The sequence below is a fragment of the Aspergillus pseudonomiae genome (assembly GCF_009193645.1).
Source record: "Aspergillus pseudonomiae strain CBS 119388 unplaced genomic scaffold BDV37scaffold_211, whole genome shotgun sequence".
NCBI classification, from domain to species: Eukaryota; Fungi; Ascomycota; class Eurotiomycetes; order Eurotiales; family Aspergillaceae; genus Aspergillus; species Aspergillus pseudonomiae.
The window spans coordinates 1-16,039 of NW_022476203.1; the positions used below are offsets into that span (position 1 = coordinate 1).

Genomic DNA, 16,039 nt, shown 5'->3' on the forward strand with positions numbered 1-16,039 from the left:
GCCGCAACGGACAATGTTTCCCGGTCGGCGGGGGGATTTTCCCAGTCGTAGAGCGAGACGGGGTTTCAGCTCGTAGCTGCAGCGAGAAAAGGGTGTGGCACAGATGAAGGAGTTCGAGAAAGGTTGTTGGACGTGTTCGTTCTCTTCCTTGGTCCCGCTCTTCCTCAGCCTTCTTTTGATTCTCTTCTGCCCGCCGCCGTTCCTCCCTCTCCCTTTCGCGCTCTTCCTCCGCCCTCAGATAAAGAGCCTTATAATCCGGAGAGCTGTTGCTAGCCATCCATTCGGCAAAAGCTATCAAACACGGGTGGCTTCGATCTGGGGTAGTTCTGACAAACACGCCAAAAAGGAACCCCAAAAGCGGCAAGAATATTCTTCCTTGGAGTATAACCGCTTTCAAAATCGTTGGTCGTCAAAGTTTGAATAGGAGAAAAAGTGAAAAGAGACAAAATCCAGCATTACGTGCTATGGTAGCTTATAAAGTCAGTACATTTGTAGTGCCTCCACCTCGTTCGTTTCGGTTGGAGTAACAGATGTTCTCCTAGCCAAGGGGCCGATAAGATGCGCCACTATCACGTGATGAAGAATGGAGCTGTGCATGTATACTTCGCTCATTACTATACAGGTCGGCAATGCCAATGCCTTGTCCACCACTATTTCCCGACGATTCCCATAGCTCATCATCAGCCCACATATAGCTAACAGAGGGAGAAAGAACACCTAGATTAAGTTTTGAAATGTGATAGCAAGAAAAAAAATCTTTTAATCGGTCTTTCTCATGCCCAGACTATGATGGATTAGGCGGAATGGACTGACTCCACCTGAAGTTGTCCAATGAGATAACGTGCTCTCCTCCGGCCAATACCAGCCAAATGCCTTGGGATTTTTTCCAACTATGGTCAACCGTGATCGTTTTACGCCTTAAACGTTTTGTTCTATATTCATTACCATCTGAGGAAAGAATTAGGCATGCGCCAAATCTACTTTGGTGGAGTTGGGGGGGGGGGGGGGGCAACAAAACCAATCCCAACATTCTTAGTGACCAAGTATCTATTGTTAGGTGAGCATTTATTTCAAATGAAGTCGGCGATAACTTAGAATTTAAACAGAAAAGGGCCCAAAAACGTAAAGAGCAAGGCACGGCATCCGTGGAAAAGGAAACCACTCTCAGTGCCGACGAAAGTGTACAAATTTCAGCTACGTATATAAAGTATCCATCAGGCCATTGCTGCTGAACTCCTCGTCAAACTTATCGTTCGCCTTTGCTGCGTTTTCTAAGTAATGATACGTCACTGGTGACTTATCGACCGCAGCCAAGGCTTGCGCGATAGAAACAAGATTTTTAACCTAGGGTAGAACCAAGTCAATAAGAGCTGGGACATAATCATTACGTTGAGACTCACATCGCGGCCGTTCAGCCTCGTGGATGCCAGGCGATCGAGCTCGCTGGGTTCGACGACAGGAGGGCCTTGCGCAGTACGAGCGTCAGCAAGGAAGCTTGTCAAAATTCCCCGTCGCGCATCCTTGGTCAAGTCAGCGTATTTGATCTTTAGATGAATACGGCTCAGAACAGCTTCATCAAATTCCATCACGCGGTTGGTGGTGAGAAAGAGGAGGCCTCCGTAGTATTCGAGCTTCCGCAGGAAGATGGTCACCAAACGGTTGTGATTACTATGGTAGGATGCACGGTTCTCCATGAACACATCCGCTTCGTCTATTAGAATGATTGCATTGAAGTGCTTCGCGATGTGAAAGATTCGATCAAGCACCATGTCCAATTGAAGGGGATCACCATGATCAGCGATCAACTCGCCGGCAGAAACCTACGTAGTGAGCACAGCACCGAGAATTAATTGAAATGGCTGCACATACCGAATAGAGAGGGACTTGGAAATATTCGGCCGTTGCCTCGACAGTGAATGTCTTTCCGACCCCCGGCACTCCGCTGTGGCACAGGTTTGGTCAGAAATAATTCCTAAACCAAAGGGAACTAGACGTACTAAAGTAGGACATTCAGACCACGTCCTTTGCCTTTGATGAAGTCATCAAAAACCACTTCGCTGTTGCTGTACAGGCGAGATGTTATTACTGACAAAAGGATGTGGCGTTTGTCTTCTGGCAGTTGCAGGCGATCGAACGCGACTCGCGACCACTCCACACTGCGCAAATCACTGACCGCGCACTCCACTAGATTTGGTTAGTCATCCAATATATGTTGATTTAACACGTGACCCACGGAACAACTTGTCGTTGAAACTGAAGCAACGAACAGTGGGGCAACAGATCACGCAGTCTCCATCCACCATTGAACCCATCTCTTTGCCGGTGCTCTTAACACTCTCGAGTGCTGCTTGGTGTTCCTCTGCATCGATTGAGATTAATCGGATCGTGGAATTGTCATTCCAGGTGTCAGAAATCCGTGGTCGATGATAGTTCGGCTCCATCTCGTGAAAGAACGCGGCATCAACCGCAACTCGACTGTCAATGTTCATCGCAATCGCTTTGTTGTTTCTCATGATGAAGGCCCTGCCTCTACAATACCTAATGGGAGCCACAGCGCCCCCTTGACTGCGACGAATGAGCTCATGAAACTCGCGCCCACATGTCACTAGATCCTGCCAGACCTGGTCGCGGTCTGGATGGTAGATCAATGGAAAGGCTTCGAGGGAGTGTATCGGCTTCGATCCTCGATACTTGACGATCGCCAACTCAATCCCTACCTCACCGAATACATGTCCGTCGTAGTCCAGATAGTGGCATTCCAGCTTGAAGTACGTGACGCCCCGCGTTGTCAATTCCACGCCAGCGTCAAAAATCACACACCGTGGTTTTCCAGTACCCAAGCATGTGGTATAGACGTAACATCCTGGCTTGAACAACATATCCAGGAGATCATAAGTGATGTTTCCCCCTTGAAGAAGTGGTTCAAGGCGCTGGACGGTTGCAGTGTAGGTTTCACTGATGTGGTCAACAAGCAGACCCAGATGGCCAGAGTGCCCAAGATGACTCTTGCCAAGGGAACATCGTGGCTCTTCCATACCCGTCCAAACCGCGTACGCGTCTGGGTCATTCGGAGAAGGGGCAACTGGGATTGTAGAATCGAAAACACCCTCAGCGGATGCCAAACTCTTGAGCTTTGCATTGAGCTCTGGCAGGAAATGGAACAAAATAGTTTGCTCAATCTGGCACAGTGTTAGTGTCTCCCTTTGTGTTAATAACTCCACATCGCTTACTATTGGCTTGCTTTCCATTAGGCTTATCGCCTTTACGCCGCCTAACACCTCGCGCAGGGTGTCGCGCAGGATCTCGGACTTCACATCAATGTACACTGTCGATTTTCTGGATCTTTCATCTAAAGTCATGTCAGCTTCGTTCCTCTATGCAGGTATGGATAGGTTATACCGATGTGTTCGCGAACGACGAACACGTATTGGTCCATGTCATCCACTTCGGGCTCGATTGAGTCCACGATCTTGTACCTGGCTGTCCCTTTATCCCAACTATTTTTTGGTTAGCCTCAAATGTCACCGGCGATGTCCGAGGGCGCATACATTTCCATGATTCGTTTGAATCTGGCTCCAGGTCCCTCAGCTGCGGCTTGAGCAGCTGCATCCTCGGCATCCTCCGGGGCAAGCACTGATGGTGCAGGTGGTTGGAGCTTCCTTTCAAGCAAGGCCATAAACAACTCTTTCAAGTGATCCATCGTCACTGGCTCAGAAGGGGCACTGCCTGGAATGGGCTTGGTTTGGGTGCTGTCTGGGAGATGATGGTTTGTGGCTGCGCTGGTCCAGTCTGCATACGCACTTGGGTCGATAGGGGAAGGGGCCATCAGGCCAATAGGCTCTTTTGCTTCGTCCGTTGCCATACTCCCCAGAGGGGCAGTCCGTGGGGTATTAGGCGGCACAACGGTGGAAGAGCGATGAGTAGAGCCCGGAATAGTCTCCAAAAGTCGTCCCAGTGGATTTGTATTGAAGGGTAGGGGAGCAGACGTTTCGTCAGTCAGTACCTGTTTAATTGCATCGACAAGCACTTGCTTTCGATCGTCTCCATCTGCGTTCCACAGAGGTGACAACCGAGGAGGGCTGTCAGGAGGCGTCGCGACTTGCAGAAAGGGTGAAGGGGGTGCGGTGATGGCTTTTGGAGCAGGCGACATGTCTGATGACTGATAAATAATAAGAAGGTTAGAATATGGTTCAGCTCAGAGTCAAAGATCTGGAGTCCCTACTGAGGTGTGAATTTGACAGACTTTGAAGGAACAAGTCTCCTTTATATGTTCCTCGCTCGACTTCTGTGTTTTTTGCTTGGTATACACATCTATCTTACAGCTCAAGATGTTACTTCCCCTCACGTATTCGGCGTTTAGCTGCATAGGAGTGCACTGCACGGTGCATGCATGGTATACGCAGTAAAATCCCAGTCTCAATTGGATAGATTCAGGAATCCTTCAATTGGTGGCGTCGCTTTTGCATTGAGCCACTAAATCGTCGTGTCGTTCGTACTTCTGTAAGTATCGAAAGCACCAGTACGATGACGCGGTAGACGGGGCCACCAATTGCAGCGGTGATCACAGAATTGTGATCCTTGACGGATAGTTTCCCAGTAAGCTGTAGTAGCACACAACTGTGATCCCTGTAGGGGTATCACAAAATTGTGTTCCCCGACGTAACGAAAGCTAAAAACGGAACGGGAATGCCCGTGGCCGATGTGGGTTTGACAGCCATGGAGAATTAATCTTCCGGGTAGTTTCAACCCACCACTGCCCCGCAGCCGTTTGCATCGTCGGTGTCAGGCACAGCCTGTCTCAGTTATGGCATCAACCGCATTCACACTGGATGTGGCAAGGAGGTCTCTCCTCGAAGAGGGATTTTTTGATTTAAATGACTCAACGGTTGGCGACCGCGTCTTGGAGTTGGAGAGGCGGGGTTTCCCGTACCTCACCGAATATGGTATGGACTTTTGCAAGCAATTTGCATTTGACGAAGTAAGCGGGATGAGACATTTCTGTGGCTACCATCTAATTATCTTCAGCGAATCCGATCTATCCTCGAAACCTCTCTCGAACGGTGCAGCCTCGGACACTGGCTGAGATACGAAGAATTCCCCGGCCATGTTGAATGCTTTAGGAGGGGTGGTCCAAAAGCTGGTCGCCGTGTTCTAATGGTACATCTGTGGGCCAAAGGATCACGAGTGGAGTATTATACATTTTCGCATCTTCATAACCTGGCAACTACGAAGGGAAGAAGATCCTTATATGAGATTCCCCAATCCGAGCTGGATCGTGTAGGCTCTCAGCCCGAGGTGAAGGATTTTCCAGATGGTGGCTTGTGAGTAATAGCCTTATAATATATTCTCATGCTCTAACAGCTGTAGGGTGATTCTGGATGCTAGACTCGGTTTCAAGATCGAGCAAGGATATGCCATTACGTTTCTATTTGCCACAGATGAAGTGATCGCCAACTGGGCGAAAATGACCCTTCCATACTCAAAGGGGCTGGAACATAAAGTCAGAGACCTAGAAATGCTGAGCGCAAAAATTGGATTGAACTTCACGTTTGAGGGCTCAGGTGGAAACGCAGAGAAATAGCCCTCATTGTTCATGGTAGGCTGCAACTTCCGTGGTCATATCTAAAATATTGTCTTGTGCCGCCCATCCAGTCGTCAATGCTGGGACACTGTTCATAATCTGAAGGATAGGAGCGTCAAAATCTTGTAGCAAGTCAAGGCCTTGGGTTTGCCCTTCACCGTAGTTGAAGTAAATTTCCTCCGTTGACACGTTCGGAGGGCTGCTAGGATGAACGGAATCGGCTATGGTGGCCAGCCGAGGTAATGTTCTTGGTGACTGCATCGGGATCAGGGGTGCAGGTAGTTCAGTACGAGCTGAGCCGAGCTGGCGAAGACTGTCACCCTCATTGATTTGGCGAAGATTCTGGTCCAAAGCCATCATACCAATCCTGTGGAACTCGCCTCGAGCTCCCGAAATATCGGTGCCCAAACCTGTCATCTCCCAACTCCGTTTCTTTCCCACGACAACTCCAGACCCACAATGGCTCATTGCAAGAGCTAGCTGTTTGTCGGATTGTTCGCGTAATTCATCGCATGTTTTCTTGATAAATGCCCGTTTTCTGTCGCATGCTCCATCATGTCTATCGGCATGTCTAATAAACTCGCTCACGAGCCTGAAAACTTTAAAACAACACACGCACACTTCCTCACATGTGACATCTGCATAGATAATTAATATCAGGATGCGTATCAGTGTGGATAGCACTTGCGTTGTTGGAAATGCCGCCGGAGTCCCTGCATTTTCGGAAATGGCTTCGCTCGTTTACATGATGGACAGAAATGCCCATTGGAAGCTCCAGTCTTCTGCAGGGTGCCAATAGGATTTTCGGTATCTTTGTCAAAAATATTTTGTTTATAATCGTGTTCGCCTTGATCGTCGTCGTTCCCGCCTCGACAATCATCGCCATTGGCCCTCGAATGGGTTCGGCACCGCTCGATTTCGGCTTGTAGGCGCTGTTCGCGGGACTTGAAAGGGTTAGCTAATTGCCATGGTCTATATTATTGTTACTAACTCGATATTCTTCGAGATGCTCGCGTAGGTTAGTTTCTGTTTCAAAGAAGGCTGAGCAAGCACACTGTGGTTGTGTGTTTGACATTGTTGAGGGTGGTGCTACGAAAACGAGGTGGGGTTGTCAAGTCTATGTAAAAGAGTGGAAAGGGCCCACCCGGCTGTTCCCATTGCTGGGGGGCAAGGCGGAAGCTCAATTAGTCAGAATTCAAGGAGTTGGCTGTAAGTACGGACTAAGAAATCGGCTCTAATAAATACCGAGCAGGGCCGCCGCCTTTGGGCAGCGAGACCAATTTTTCGCTCATAAAACTGACGGTGTTTTCCTGACTTGCTCTTAGCTCACCACTCAAATCACCAAGAATATACTTTTCTAGCTATTCTTCACCGTGATGAGAATGAAGATGGCTCCATGTGAAACCTGCGGCGGCAAAAAATTCGTGAACGGTATTGCATGTCCAACTTGCAGTGGCAAGAATTGAAGATCAGCAGGTGAGCAACATTCAAACCAAAAACTCTCCATCCTTGATATTATTAAACTCTAGGAGCGTCTATTTAACCTGGTCCCTATGGATATAACTGCAGCCATCATGCTCACGCAGGAAGAACGTGCGGGTTGATGCAAAGCCACTTTCCATACAGATTTGTGATCACATGATCGGATATACGTATTATCTTGGGATGGTTGCATCGAAACGATTTCATCCTGCCTAAGCGACCGACTTTTATTCACATAGAAGTCTCCTTGGATTTTAGTTTCTATAAAACGTGGGCCAGAACAAAAAAAAAAAAAGAAAGAAAAACCTCCCCGATATCTTAAATTTAGGTACGTAAGCTACTTTTCAGAGAGAATATGCACTAATTCCAAAGTTGGTCAGGTTTCCCATCCACCGTTTTTGAAGAGAGTTCAGACTATTGCAGTTGGGTTGACGATGCGGGTTTGCTGAAACTTTTCATGCCTTTGATTCTCTGATAGACCTACTTGGCTTTGAGTTGTCGCTCGAATATCCCTGTTCCGAATCTTGGGATTTTTTTTTCCAAATTTGATATTGAGATATTCCCTCAGTAAAAATCCCAGGGTCGCATTGGTTTTTTGGGGAGAACAAAGGACCGCTGTAAAAGTTGATGCAGACAAGCTGGAACCAGTTTTCGCGTAGTGAGGCGGTTGCCAACTTATCTTACAGCGGTTAGTCTATCATATTGAGATATATGTGGAAGCGATGTCAGCCAATTTACGGAGGTAGTGGTGGCGTCGTTGAGTAAAAGCATACTGAGATGCAGGAAAGTGAAGGCATTATATTTTATGGCGGTTTGTCGTCTCTCAATTTCCCGAAGCAGAGAAAGGTCGACGTCTTGGGCTGGCAGATAGTGGTCGAGTGTTCTCGGACAGTTTTCAGATGTCTGGTTGTGGGGTTGTTGTCTATCAACCAGTGGTGTGATAAACGCCTATTCTCCACAGTTATGTTGTATACAACATACTTTCCTTGTCTCCATCTACCATAACGCTCCGTTGGCACTGACAAGACTTTCGTAAGACCTTTGTAGGGGGTTTGTCTCGGGAAGTGGTTAACTTCGTGGGATTAGGCAAGCAACCTCAGTCGCTAATGATAGGTGTGAGTTGTGGGAGCCATCCAACAACACTCTCTGAACAACTGGAATTTTTAACAGGGCCAGCACCCGCGTGATCAGAAAGGCTGATTGAACATCCCCGAGATTGAGAATCAGAGCCTGACTTGCACAAAATCATGAATTGTCTTTTTTTTCCATGATAGTCGTAAATAGATATCATGTTCTCATGGTCTTCGATATGAGCTTGTAGCAAGTTTTTCCAGTATATCCCTTCCTTTCAGCATAAGCGCCTTTCATCATCTACGTTCACTACTCGTTCGCAGTTTGGGAATGCGAGGACGTCACTTAGATACAAATTTTGAGCACGGTAACAACTAAGCACTCTTTTCCATCACCTCTTTCTCAAATTTGTCAATATCCAAGCTATTCCGATTGAACTTCACCTCGCTGATATTCTTGTGCGTTCCACTATGTCCCTTCTGCTTTGCTTCTCTGATCCATTTCTTAACCGAGCTTGTTTTTGCACCTGTGTTGGCTTGGATTCTTGCTGTAACCTCATCGGGTGTCGCCAGATTTTTGTGCAGATCAATCCTCGCATCTTCGGTTTTCAAGACGGTCTTCGAAGTCAAGTTGTCAGGAAGAGGAGCAACGAGTTTCTCTTTATTAACCCGTGCTAGGTCCATAAGAGCCTGAAGTGGTTTTTTGGGGAATTTGGACATGATACCTGGCGCGTAATTCTGTTAGTTTCTCCTTTCGTGAATGATGAATTTTACGTACGTTGCCTAGTACAATCTGAGACAGGAGCGTAGGAGGGAAAGTGATCAGGAAAAACCTATCACCTGAGCCCTTCTTTAATAACGCATATTAGGCAACAGCCAACAGCCAACAGATGGAGTAGCCTAACACATGCTGAGGGGAGTTAGTCTGATATGACTCATAATGGTGGTCAATCAGCGAACTGGGTTGGTTGGAAGTTGCAGGGGTCAGAGCCATTCTTGCAGTTGATGGTTGGAGCGCCTACGGCGGGCGGTCAAGCCTACAGACGACATTGACCATTCAGCAAGCTGCTCGACGTTTCCAAGCAAGCCCACTTCGAACACCTCTTTTCTTCATTTTTCCACAAGAGGCATTATGAGAATTCGACCCTTCAATATTTCGTTCGCAGTCTCCAGAAAATGCCCTTTCAAAGTTATCTATCGTCAATTTAGTGGAGAAATGAACCCTTCAACCCGCGGCGATCAAGCGATGCCCTCTACTGTCTTGCACTTACAGAGGAACGATGGAACTGGTGGGAACCTTTGATACGGGGACTATATTAAATATGCTGCTTACCATCATATCCCACAGTTATCGAAACTAGAGAAGAAGAGTTTTACCGATATACGACAAAGCGATGGCTGTGCGTTTCTGCGAATAACCACTTCCCTCAACCGCGTAGTGACCCAACAGCAGATCAAACGACAACCAGGAAGCCTTAAAGCGATACCGACATTTTAATATCCAGGAGCTTCTTACCGTTGCCGTCCGGTCAAGTGGCACAGATGCGAATAGATGTACCGCACCCCAATTCCCATCAACGCATAGTTTTTCTAATACCTTTTTAGGCACCCATATGATGAAGTATCGGGAGGGGCAATATAATAAGACCTTTCTCCTTACATTCAACAATGGATCCGAAGTGGTCGCAAAGCTGCCAAATCCTAATGCAGGACCAAAGGTTCTAACTGTCGCCAGTGAGGTTGCAACAATGGATTATGTAAGCTCCAAGTTCGCGAGACAGGAGTACCAAATGCTAACATCACAAGGCACGAGAAGTTATTGGTCTACCTGTTCCGCGGGTATTAAGTTGGAGTTGCGACCCTTCGAACCCTGTGGGAAGTGAATACATCATTATGGAAAAGGCAAAAGGCACTGCTCTTGGTGATGTCTGGTATCGGCTTCCTAGTTCGTCTAAGCACAAAATTATAGGGCAAGTGGTAGAGTTGGAGGCAAAATTAGCGTCAGTGTCCTTCCCAGGACACGGATGCATATATTATACACAAGACCTGCCCACAAGGTATTCCAAAGATCAACTCTCGCTTTATGGAGACGATATGAAGAAATTCTGCATTGGCCCAGTCGTAGACCCGATTTTCTGGTCTGATGGCCGGGCCGAGATGGAACTGTGTCAGGGCCCTTGTAAGCTTCTTGTTTCTCAAATTCATCACATTTCTCCTGACTCTTGTGTTTATGACAGGGCGTCAGTTCTCCGATTATGCGACAAGTATAGGGATTAACGAGAAGTTATGGGCAATGCAGAATGCACAACCACGCATGAACTACTACAGAAGCAACACCGACCGTGAAATGCCTAACGAATACATGGATCTTATAGAGAAGTATCTACTGGTTGTTCCATATATAACACAGTATGAAGCTGGCTCTACGAACCTTTTACAGCCGACATTGTGGCACAGTGATCTACACCTCAACAACGTTTATGTCGATCTCAGTTCGGAAACTATTACTACTATCATTGATTGGCAGAATACAATAGTCGCCCCCCTGATCTTGCAAGCTAAGGTACCTCGGATGGTCCAACACGTCAGTCCGCTTCCACTCGGTTGGGTTATGCCAGAAAAACCAGAGGATTATGATAACTTGCCCGAGAAGGACAAACTAAGGGCAGACAAGCTCTATGAGAGCGCCCTGTGCCATAAGTATTATGAAGTTCTTACCGCTAAGAAAAATCCTCAACACTACGCTGCTATAAGCCATAATGTTACCTGGAAGCCACCCTACATCCAACCGATTCGATCAATAAATGGGGCTTGGTCGTCGCGAGAAGTCTTTGGGCTTCGCTCGTCATTACTGGCTGTGGCAGACCATTGGCCGGAACTGCAATCTCAAGATCATTGTCCTATTTCCTTCTCAGAAGAAGATAGGAAATTGCATGATGAAGAGATGGAGAACCGCGACTATATTGAGCGACTAATGGAAGAGTTTCAAGACGCGGGTATCTTGCCACTTGATGGAATCATCGATCCTGAAGATTATGAAATTGTGCAGAAGATAAACCAGATGCAAAAAGAAAAATTAATGTCATTGGCGGAGAATGGGGAACAGAGAGTATGGATGGACAAGATCTGGCCTTACCAGGATCGTCCGGAAGAGGCATGATGGAAATCCATCCATGATACATATTTTTTTTTTATTTTTTAACATAGCATATCACGATGAGAATATACCATGAAGCAGTCCCAAGGGTGGCCTGGTCTTCGCAAATTAAGATGGGTGCGGGATATCGTGACTCTTGTTGCGGATCGCAGCGAAGGATTGCCTGGAGGCTTACCCCAAGAACCCTTCACTGCAGTTTTCGTATTCACTCGATCCCTCCGTTGTCTCTTTCAAGCTAGCGTATTCAGTGGCATTTCCACATCGTGTGCTCTAAGAGATCTATCTACACCACATCAGTATACATGATTTAGGCGCAGACTGGTCTTGGAATGTATATTCCTTACATTAATATCAACGTGAGATTGAATAAGCCCAGGAGACCCCGTTCTAGAATAAGACAAATCCTGGGTGCGTGCCTGTCCCAGGTCAAGTATTCCTAGGAGTCTAAAATCCTATGGATGGGATCGATCCTAGGACTATTGTTCCTACTATAGGATTAATTCTGGGATTACAGTCCTAGTTGATTCGATTCAATTGGATCGTAGCCTCTTTCCTGACCCTCCTCCATGTACCCATAACTACTCGTCATCGTCCTAAGTATTTGTTCAAGGTGCGCGGATTTTCCTAAACTTGGCCCTAAAGCGCAGTCTTGAGATGCTATTTCTTGCTAAGGGCCGTGCTCCAGTATACCTGGATCGCGCCTGGACTTCTCCCTGGATATTCCTCCGAGAATAGCCTCGTGACCTCTGCCCAAGGCCGCTCCTCGTCTCTTCAGCAGAAGATCCGACTCTTCCGCAGACAATTTCATGCCCTTTCTTGAGCTTCCGTGGACATCCATACCACCTCGCCGTCCTTGTTCAACCACATCAGAGACAGTCGAGCGACTGGCCCCCGGCGCTTCTCCCTGTTTAGATGCCGTGGGTGGACATTCTGATATGCAACGTTGTAGGGCACCTTCGAACAGCCAAGAGAGAAATTGCAGACGTTCATCGATTGATAGGAACAGAAACCGAGTACAAATGCTGGAAACGACGTATATTCCTTTGGGCCGGACATGGGACCTCGAACTCGCTTAGGCGGCTGTCCGTCCAATTTTTTGCAGCTTTCGCTTGCGCGGTTTCAACTGTTGACCGCAGGTGGAGGTACCCAGAGGGGTATCACACGAAGGGCAGTCGGCTTCGGTGTTGTCATAGGAGGCGGAATTTTGCGTATGGTCCTGGCCGTGTGGACTAACCGGCTGAGGACTGCTCTCCTGCCTTTGAGGCTGTGCGTTGGAGTCTGGGTTATAAACAGATGTGTCACACAGAACGGAGGGGGGATCAGGATACGGACAACTTGTCTCCGAAGTAACGAAACTATCGTCTGGGTGCATCTGCAATTCTTTCATCCAAAGCCCGTCGTCGGCGAGGATCACTGGATCAACTGGAATGTCATTGTGTACATCAGACAACCCCGCGCTCTGCTCCGAACTGGGTGTGCTGGGGGGTGAGGCGGCCACTTGAAGGGCGGGCGCGTCACTTGGGACTATTGCTGGCATCTTGACCGTCCCGCAATGTGACTGAATCTGGCACGTGACCTGCGTGGTCTCCCAGAGATCGCTCGGCCTTCTCCGGGGATCGTACATCGGGTGGCGTGTGGGATGACGACATAGATCACTGCGGCGGTTGAATTTGGGGGCCCGAGGATATGTATGAGGGGATTTTTGCACTCATATTTACGCAAGCATCGACTGGCGGCCGCGCCGGGAGCTGATGTTTGGGCATTGGCAAAGTTCGGGGTCGGGGTTCATCACAAAACTTAAGGGCAGAAGACTTATTGCGTGAGCAGTGTGTGCGGTGGGATTTGGGAGCTGGATATGGTTTGGGAAGAGAGGGCACCAATGGCTTGAAGTTATCAATGTGAATGTGGAATGCAGGCAACATATTCCAGGAAATGGGAGGTTCAGGATCTTTTGGCAGGGTTGACTCTGTGAATATTCAGAATTGGGAGTGAAGAGAGGGTAGTGGGACCAGGGTGAAAGAGGGATGTGCAGGCAGGGATTGGGACACAGGATGTGGTGTGGGAAGAAGGTCAAGTGATAGGGGAGTTGTGCAGCTGATGAGAAAATCGAATTGTAACACTGCGACCTTCGCGGACCCTTATATGTATGCCCTCTCAATGAGACGGCCTTGCACGCTGGAAGGAACGCCGAGCTGAAACTCTCTCATCCTAAAAACCCGTCCTCTGCAACTGACGTATCCACACTCGGTCAGGATTTTCGACCGAGCGCTGGAATTGAGCGCTCCCAGCCCATCGCGACTAGCATGTTGCCTCCAAGACTCGCATGTCAAGCCTCTCAGCTCTATACACAGAATACGGATGAGGTGCGGCAATTTTGCCATTGGCAGATGGTGAAGGCCAGACCGCACGTTAGAATGGGCATTGATTCCGGTGGGTCGAAGGCATACGTTGATGAGATGACGTGCAACCCAGGCCAGGTGAAGTAGCAGGCCTCCTGTCTTGTAGGCTTGACGAGAGGAAGCTATTCTGGCAGACTACAGGACGTTTCCCCTACCTGTAGACTCGACCCTTCGTATATGAAGAAGCCATGAGAACAATACTAAACTCAAGATTCAGCAAGAGATCGGACAAGACATGACGTCCAGACTTGCCAGTCAACTCATGCATGACCGCGCCGCAAACGGCCGCGAATTCACGAACTCAGGATGCGACAGACAGCCACAAACAAGAGGATGCTCGACTGAGCGAACGAAAATAGCTAGAAACTAACGAAATGGCTGCTGGCCAACAACCCTCGAGAATCCCTGGGCGACTCGGAGTCGCCGAAGAAGTGGGGGAAAGAGGGGAAACGCACGGCGCCATACCATAAGAGGGAAATGCTCGGGTAGCACAGCTTCTTTGAGAAGGGGGCAGTGCTCCGGCTGAGGCAGACAGCCAGGGGGAAAATGGAAAGAGAAAGTGCGTGGTGGTTCGAGGGAGAGGTGCCGGGCTTATATAGATGGCGTGGGAGGCATGAGGCGGCAGGCGAAGGGCGCAAAAGCGGCGAGAAGCGGGCGCGATGCCCGAAACAGTCCGCACTAGACCGTAACGGGCAGTAGCATTGCCGCATGTGACAGGCGGTGGTGGCTGGCAGAACGGCGGTTCAATGGGAGCCGCTCTTGGCGCCCCGTTAACCGTCACAACTAATACTGTATTATCTTGCCTATATTTATAACTCACTATTGTCGCCACCCACTCACTCTGTTGCCAATTTCTGAACTCTCTGTATTAAATCTTGATTGCTTCATCACACTTATCCTTGTTTGTAATATTCAGTTATATTTGGTGGATCACGTAGATCCAATAGATTGCGAGGCGGGCTTTCTTGGCATTGTAAGCTCGAGAAAATATAGAGTAGGTGGTCCGGTTTTCTCGACACTCTGTACGTGTGTTGTATACATTCTTAGAAATGCTCTAGATGTATTGCAAGGCTTGAATTAAAGCTGCTTAGTTTGGCATTAAATGATTTGCATTAATCGTCAACCTCAATATTCTAATGCTTTTGCTTATGTGGAGCACTAGGAGTGGCCGTGTGATAGGGGAACCCCTCAATTCGAATTTCCGCACCCTTCAGCCATAGCCAGTAGCATTTTCCGCCCAAATCAGGGAAAAGATTTCCAGATGTCTGTGAAATGGATGTTTTGACGACTCCGACCCTTCCCGTAACACTCAAAAAAACTTGCTTCCATTCTGTTGTTCCCACCCGCTTGTCTTCTTGCTTATCTCTGCTTTCCGGAAGCGGGGGGAATACAAATCTTAGGTTAAATGGGAAAAATTTGGAGTTAATAGGAAGTATTGTTCGCGAGTTGAAAAATGCTGGTATCAATTTTAGTTCCAGAAAAAGCTTGCCTTCTTTGTGGGTTGATATTTTTATCTTGCTGTAAGGAAGATGATTGCTTTCGGATTCGGTAAATTCGAACCTCGCGAGCTGTCCAACGAGCATGTCAATTAACATAGAGCTCACTTGAAGAAATAATTTACTAAACTTACCATTTTGGGTACATTCCAGTTGCTACGGCCTGATGAAGGGTATATTAGCTTGCCTGTTGTTTTCTTTCTCATAGGCCACTGCGATCGGAATTTGTTTTGCCACAAACCTTGATACACAGCGTTCTCATCAGAAACATAAATTCGTGTAGCTCGGTATGCCGTTTTCCCAGTCTCTGGAAGTCTAAAAGCCCCAGGTATCCATAGAAGCTCGTCGTATGGGCCTAGAAGGATGCTGCCGTTAGCCGATGGTCAAGATTTACTGAATACATCAAGTTGCTTACCGACAGGGCTTTTCTGATAGCGGACAATGACACAAGCTTGTAACCCCCCAGCATATATATGTTTGGAAAACGAGTGATCCTTCTCTAGATCATGATATGATGCTGCAGCCGGCTCCGCTGTTATCGAGGACCTAGCAATACACATAAAGATATCACCTTTGACTTTGTCCCATTTGGCACAACCAGCAGCAGTTGGCGATTCCATTATCAGGTGACTGTCAATAGACACTTTCAATACTGTAAATGCCAGAGAATATGGTGTGGTCTGTCGTATTGCACCCATTAAGAAGCAATTTATTTAGATTCCAGAGTTTACTTGGGACCATTCACTGTTTCAGGGATGACTAGAGTTTCACGGGCTATTTTGACGTATCCACATAAGCACTACCAAAATCATCCGAGGCGAGTATGAGTCTTAGAGTTGAATATTGTAATCAGG

The 16,039-nt window shown here is 47.8% G+C and overlaps 9 protein-coding genes across 9 annotated transcripts; 3 read left to right on the forward strand and 6 right to left on the reverse strand.

The window, feature by feature from the left end:
* The first annotated feature begins 81 nt into the window (after positions 1–81).
* On the forward strand, positions 82–860 carry BDV37DRAFT_267081 (uncharacterized protein). The gene has a single exon (XM_032083979.1). It carries the CDS (start codon positions 104–106, stop codon positions 422–424), a length of 321 nt encoding a protein of 106 aa, XP_031934244.1. The 5' UTR covers positions 82–103; the 3' UTR covers positions 425–860.
* Positions 861–1,194: 334 nt separating this feature from the next.
* BDV37DRAFT_289858 (uncharacterized protein) lies at positions 1,195–4,150 on the reverse strand (the record flags this gene model as incomplete). The annotated part of the gene is made up of 8 exons (XM_032088567.1): positions 1,195–1,344; positions 1,401–1,820; positions 1,870–1,942; positions 1,998–2,184; positions 2,234–3,179; positions 3,231–3,349; positions 3,400–3,497; positions 3,549–4,150. 8 exons carry the CDS (start codon positions 4,148–4,150, stop codon positions 1,195–1,197), a joined length of 2,595 nt encoding a protein of 864 aa, XP_031934245.1.
* A 654-nt stretch (positions 4,151–4,804) lies between these two features.
* BDV37DRAFT_289859 (uncharacterized protein) lies at positions 4,805–5,581 on the forward strand (the record flags this gene model as incomplete). Its single annotated transcript, XM_032088568.1, has 3 exons — positions 4,805–4,978; positions 5,026–5,321; positions 5,368–5,581. 3 exons carry the CDS (start codon positions 4,805–4,807, stop codon positions 5,579–5,581), a joined length of 684 nt encoding a protein of 227 aa, XP_031934246.1.
* On the reverse strand, positions 5,361–6,746 carry BDV37DRAFT_88466 (uncharacterized protein). Its single transcript, XM_032091381.1, has 3 exons — positions 6,573–6,746; positions 6,270–6,525; positions 5,361–6,219 (listed from the first exon to the last, which is right to left on the reverse strand). Exons 1-3 carry the CDS (start codon positions 6,654–6,656, stop codon positions 5,585–5,587), a joined length of 975 nt encoding a protein of 324 aa, XP_031934247.1. The 5' UTR covers positions 6,657–6,746; the 3' UTR covers positions 5,361–5,584.
* A 1,762-nt stretch (positions 6,747–8,508) lies between these two features.
* BDV37DRAFT_289860 (uncharacterized protein) lies at positions 8,509–8,853 on the reverse strand (the record flags this gene model as incomplete). Its single annotated transcript, XM_032088569.1, has 1 exon — positions 8,509–8,853. The coding sequence occupies one exon, from the start codon at positions 8,851–8,853 to the stop codon at positions 8,509–8,511; it is 345 nt and encodes a 114-aa protein (XP_031934248.1).
* A 526-nt stretch (positions 8,854–9,379) lies between these two features.
* Positions 9,380–11,293, forward strand: BDV37DRAFT_277301 (phosphotransferase family protein; the record flags this gene model as incomplete). The annotated part of the gene is made up of 6 exons (XM_032085736.1): positions 9,380–9,422; positions 9,482–9,533; positions 9,587–9,687; positions 9,739–9,890; positions 9,940–10,312; positions 10,371–11,293. The coding sequence occupies 6 exons, from the start codon at positions 9,380–9,382 to the stop codon at positions 11,291–11,293; spliced, it is 1,644 nt and encodes a 547-aa protein (XP_031934249.1).
* Positions 11,294–12,362: 1,069 nt separating this feature from the next.
* BDV37DRAFT_289862 (uncharacterized protein) lies at positions 12,363–12,827 on the reverse strand (the record flags this gene model as incomplete). The annotated part of the gene is made up of 1 exon (XM_032088570.1): positions 12,363–12,827. One exon carries the CDS (start codon positions 12,825–12,827, stop codon positions 12,363–12,365), a length of 465 nt encoding a protein of 154 aa, XP_031934250.1.
* On the reverse strand, positions 12,767–13,766 carry BDV37DRAFT_88306 (uncharacterized protein). Its single transcript, XM_032091380.1, has 3 exons — positions 13,546–13,766; positions 13,300–13,343; positions 12,767–13,238 (listed from the first exon to the last, which is right to left on the reverse strand). Exons 1-3 carry the CDS (start codon positions 13,593–13,595, stop codon positions 12,943–12,945), a joined length of 390 nt encoding a protein of 129 aa, XP_031934251.1. The 5' UTR covers positions 13,596–13,766; the 3' UTR covers positions 12,767–12,942.
* A 1,056-nt stretch (positions 13,767–14,822) lies between these two features.
* On the reverse strand, positions 14,823–15,805 carry BDV37DRAFT_289863 (uncharacterized protein; the record flags this gene model as incomplete). Its single annotated transcript, XM_032088571.1, has 4 exons — positions 14,823–15,257; positions 15,320–15,348; positions 15,427–15,540; positions 15,601–15,805. The coding sequence occupies 4 exons, from the start codon at positions 15,803–15,805 to the stop codon at positions 14,823–14,825; spliced, it is 783 nt and encodes a 260-aa protein (XP_031934252.1).
* Positions 15,806–16,039: the final 234 nt, after the last annotated feature.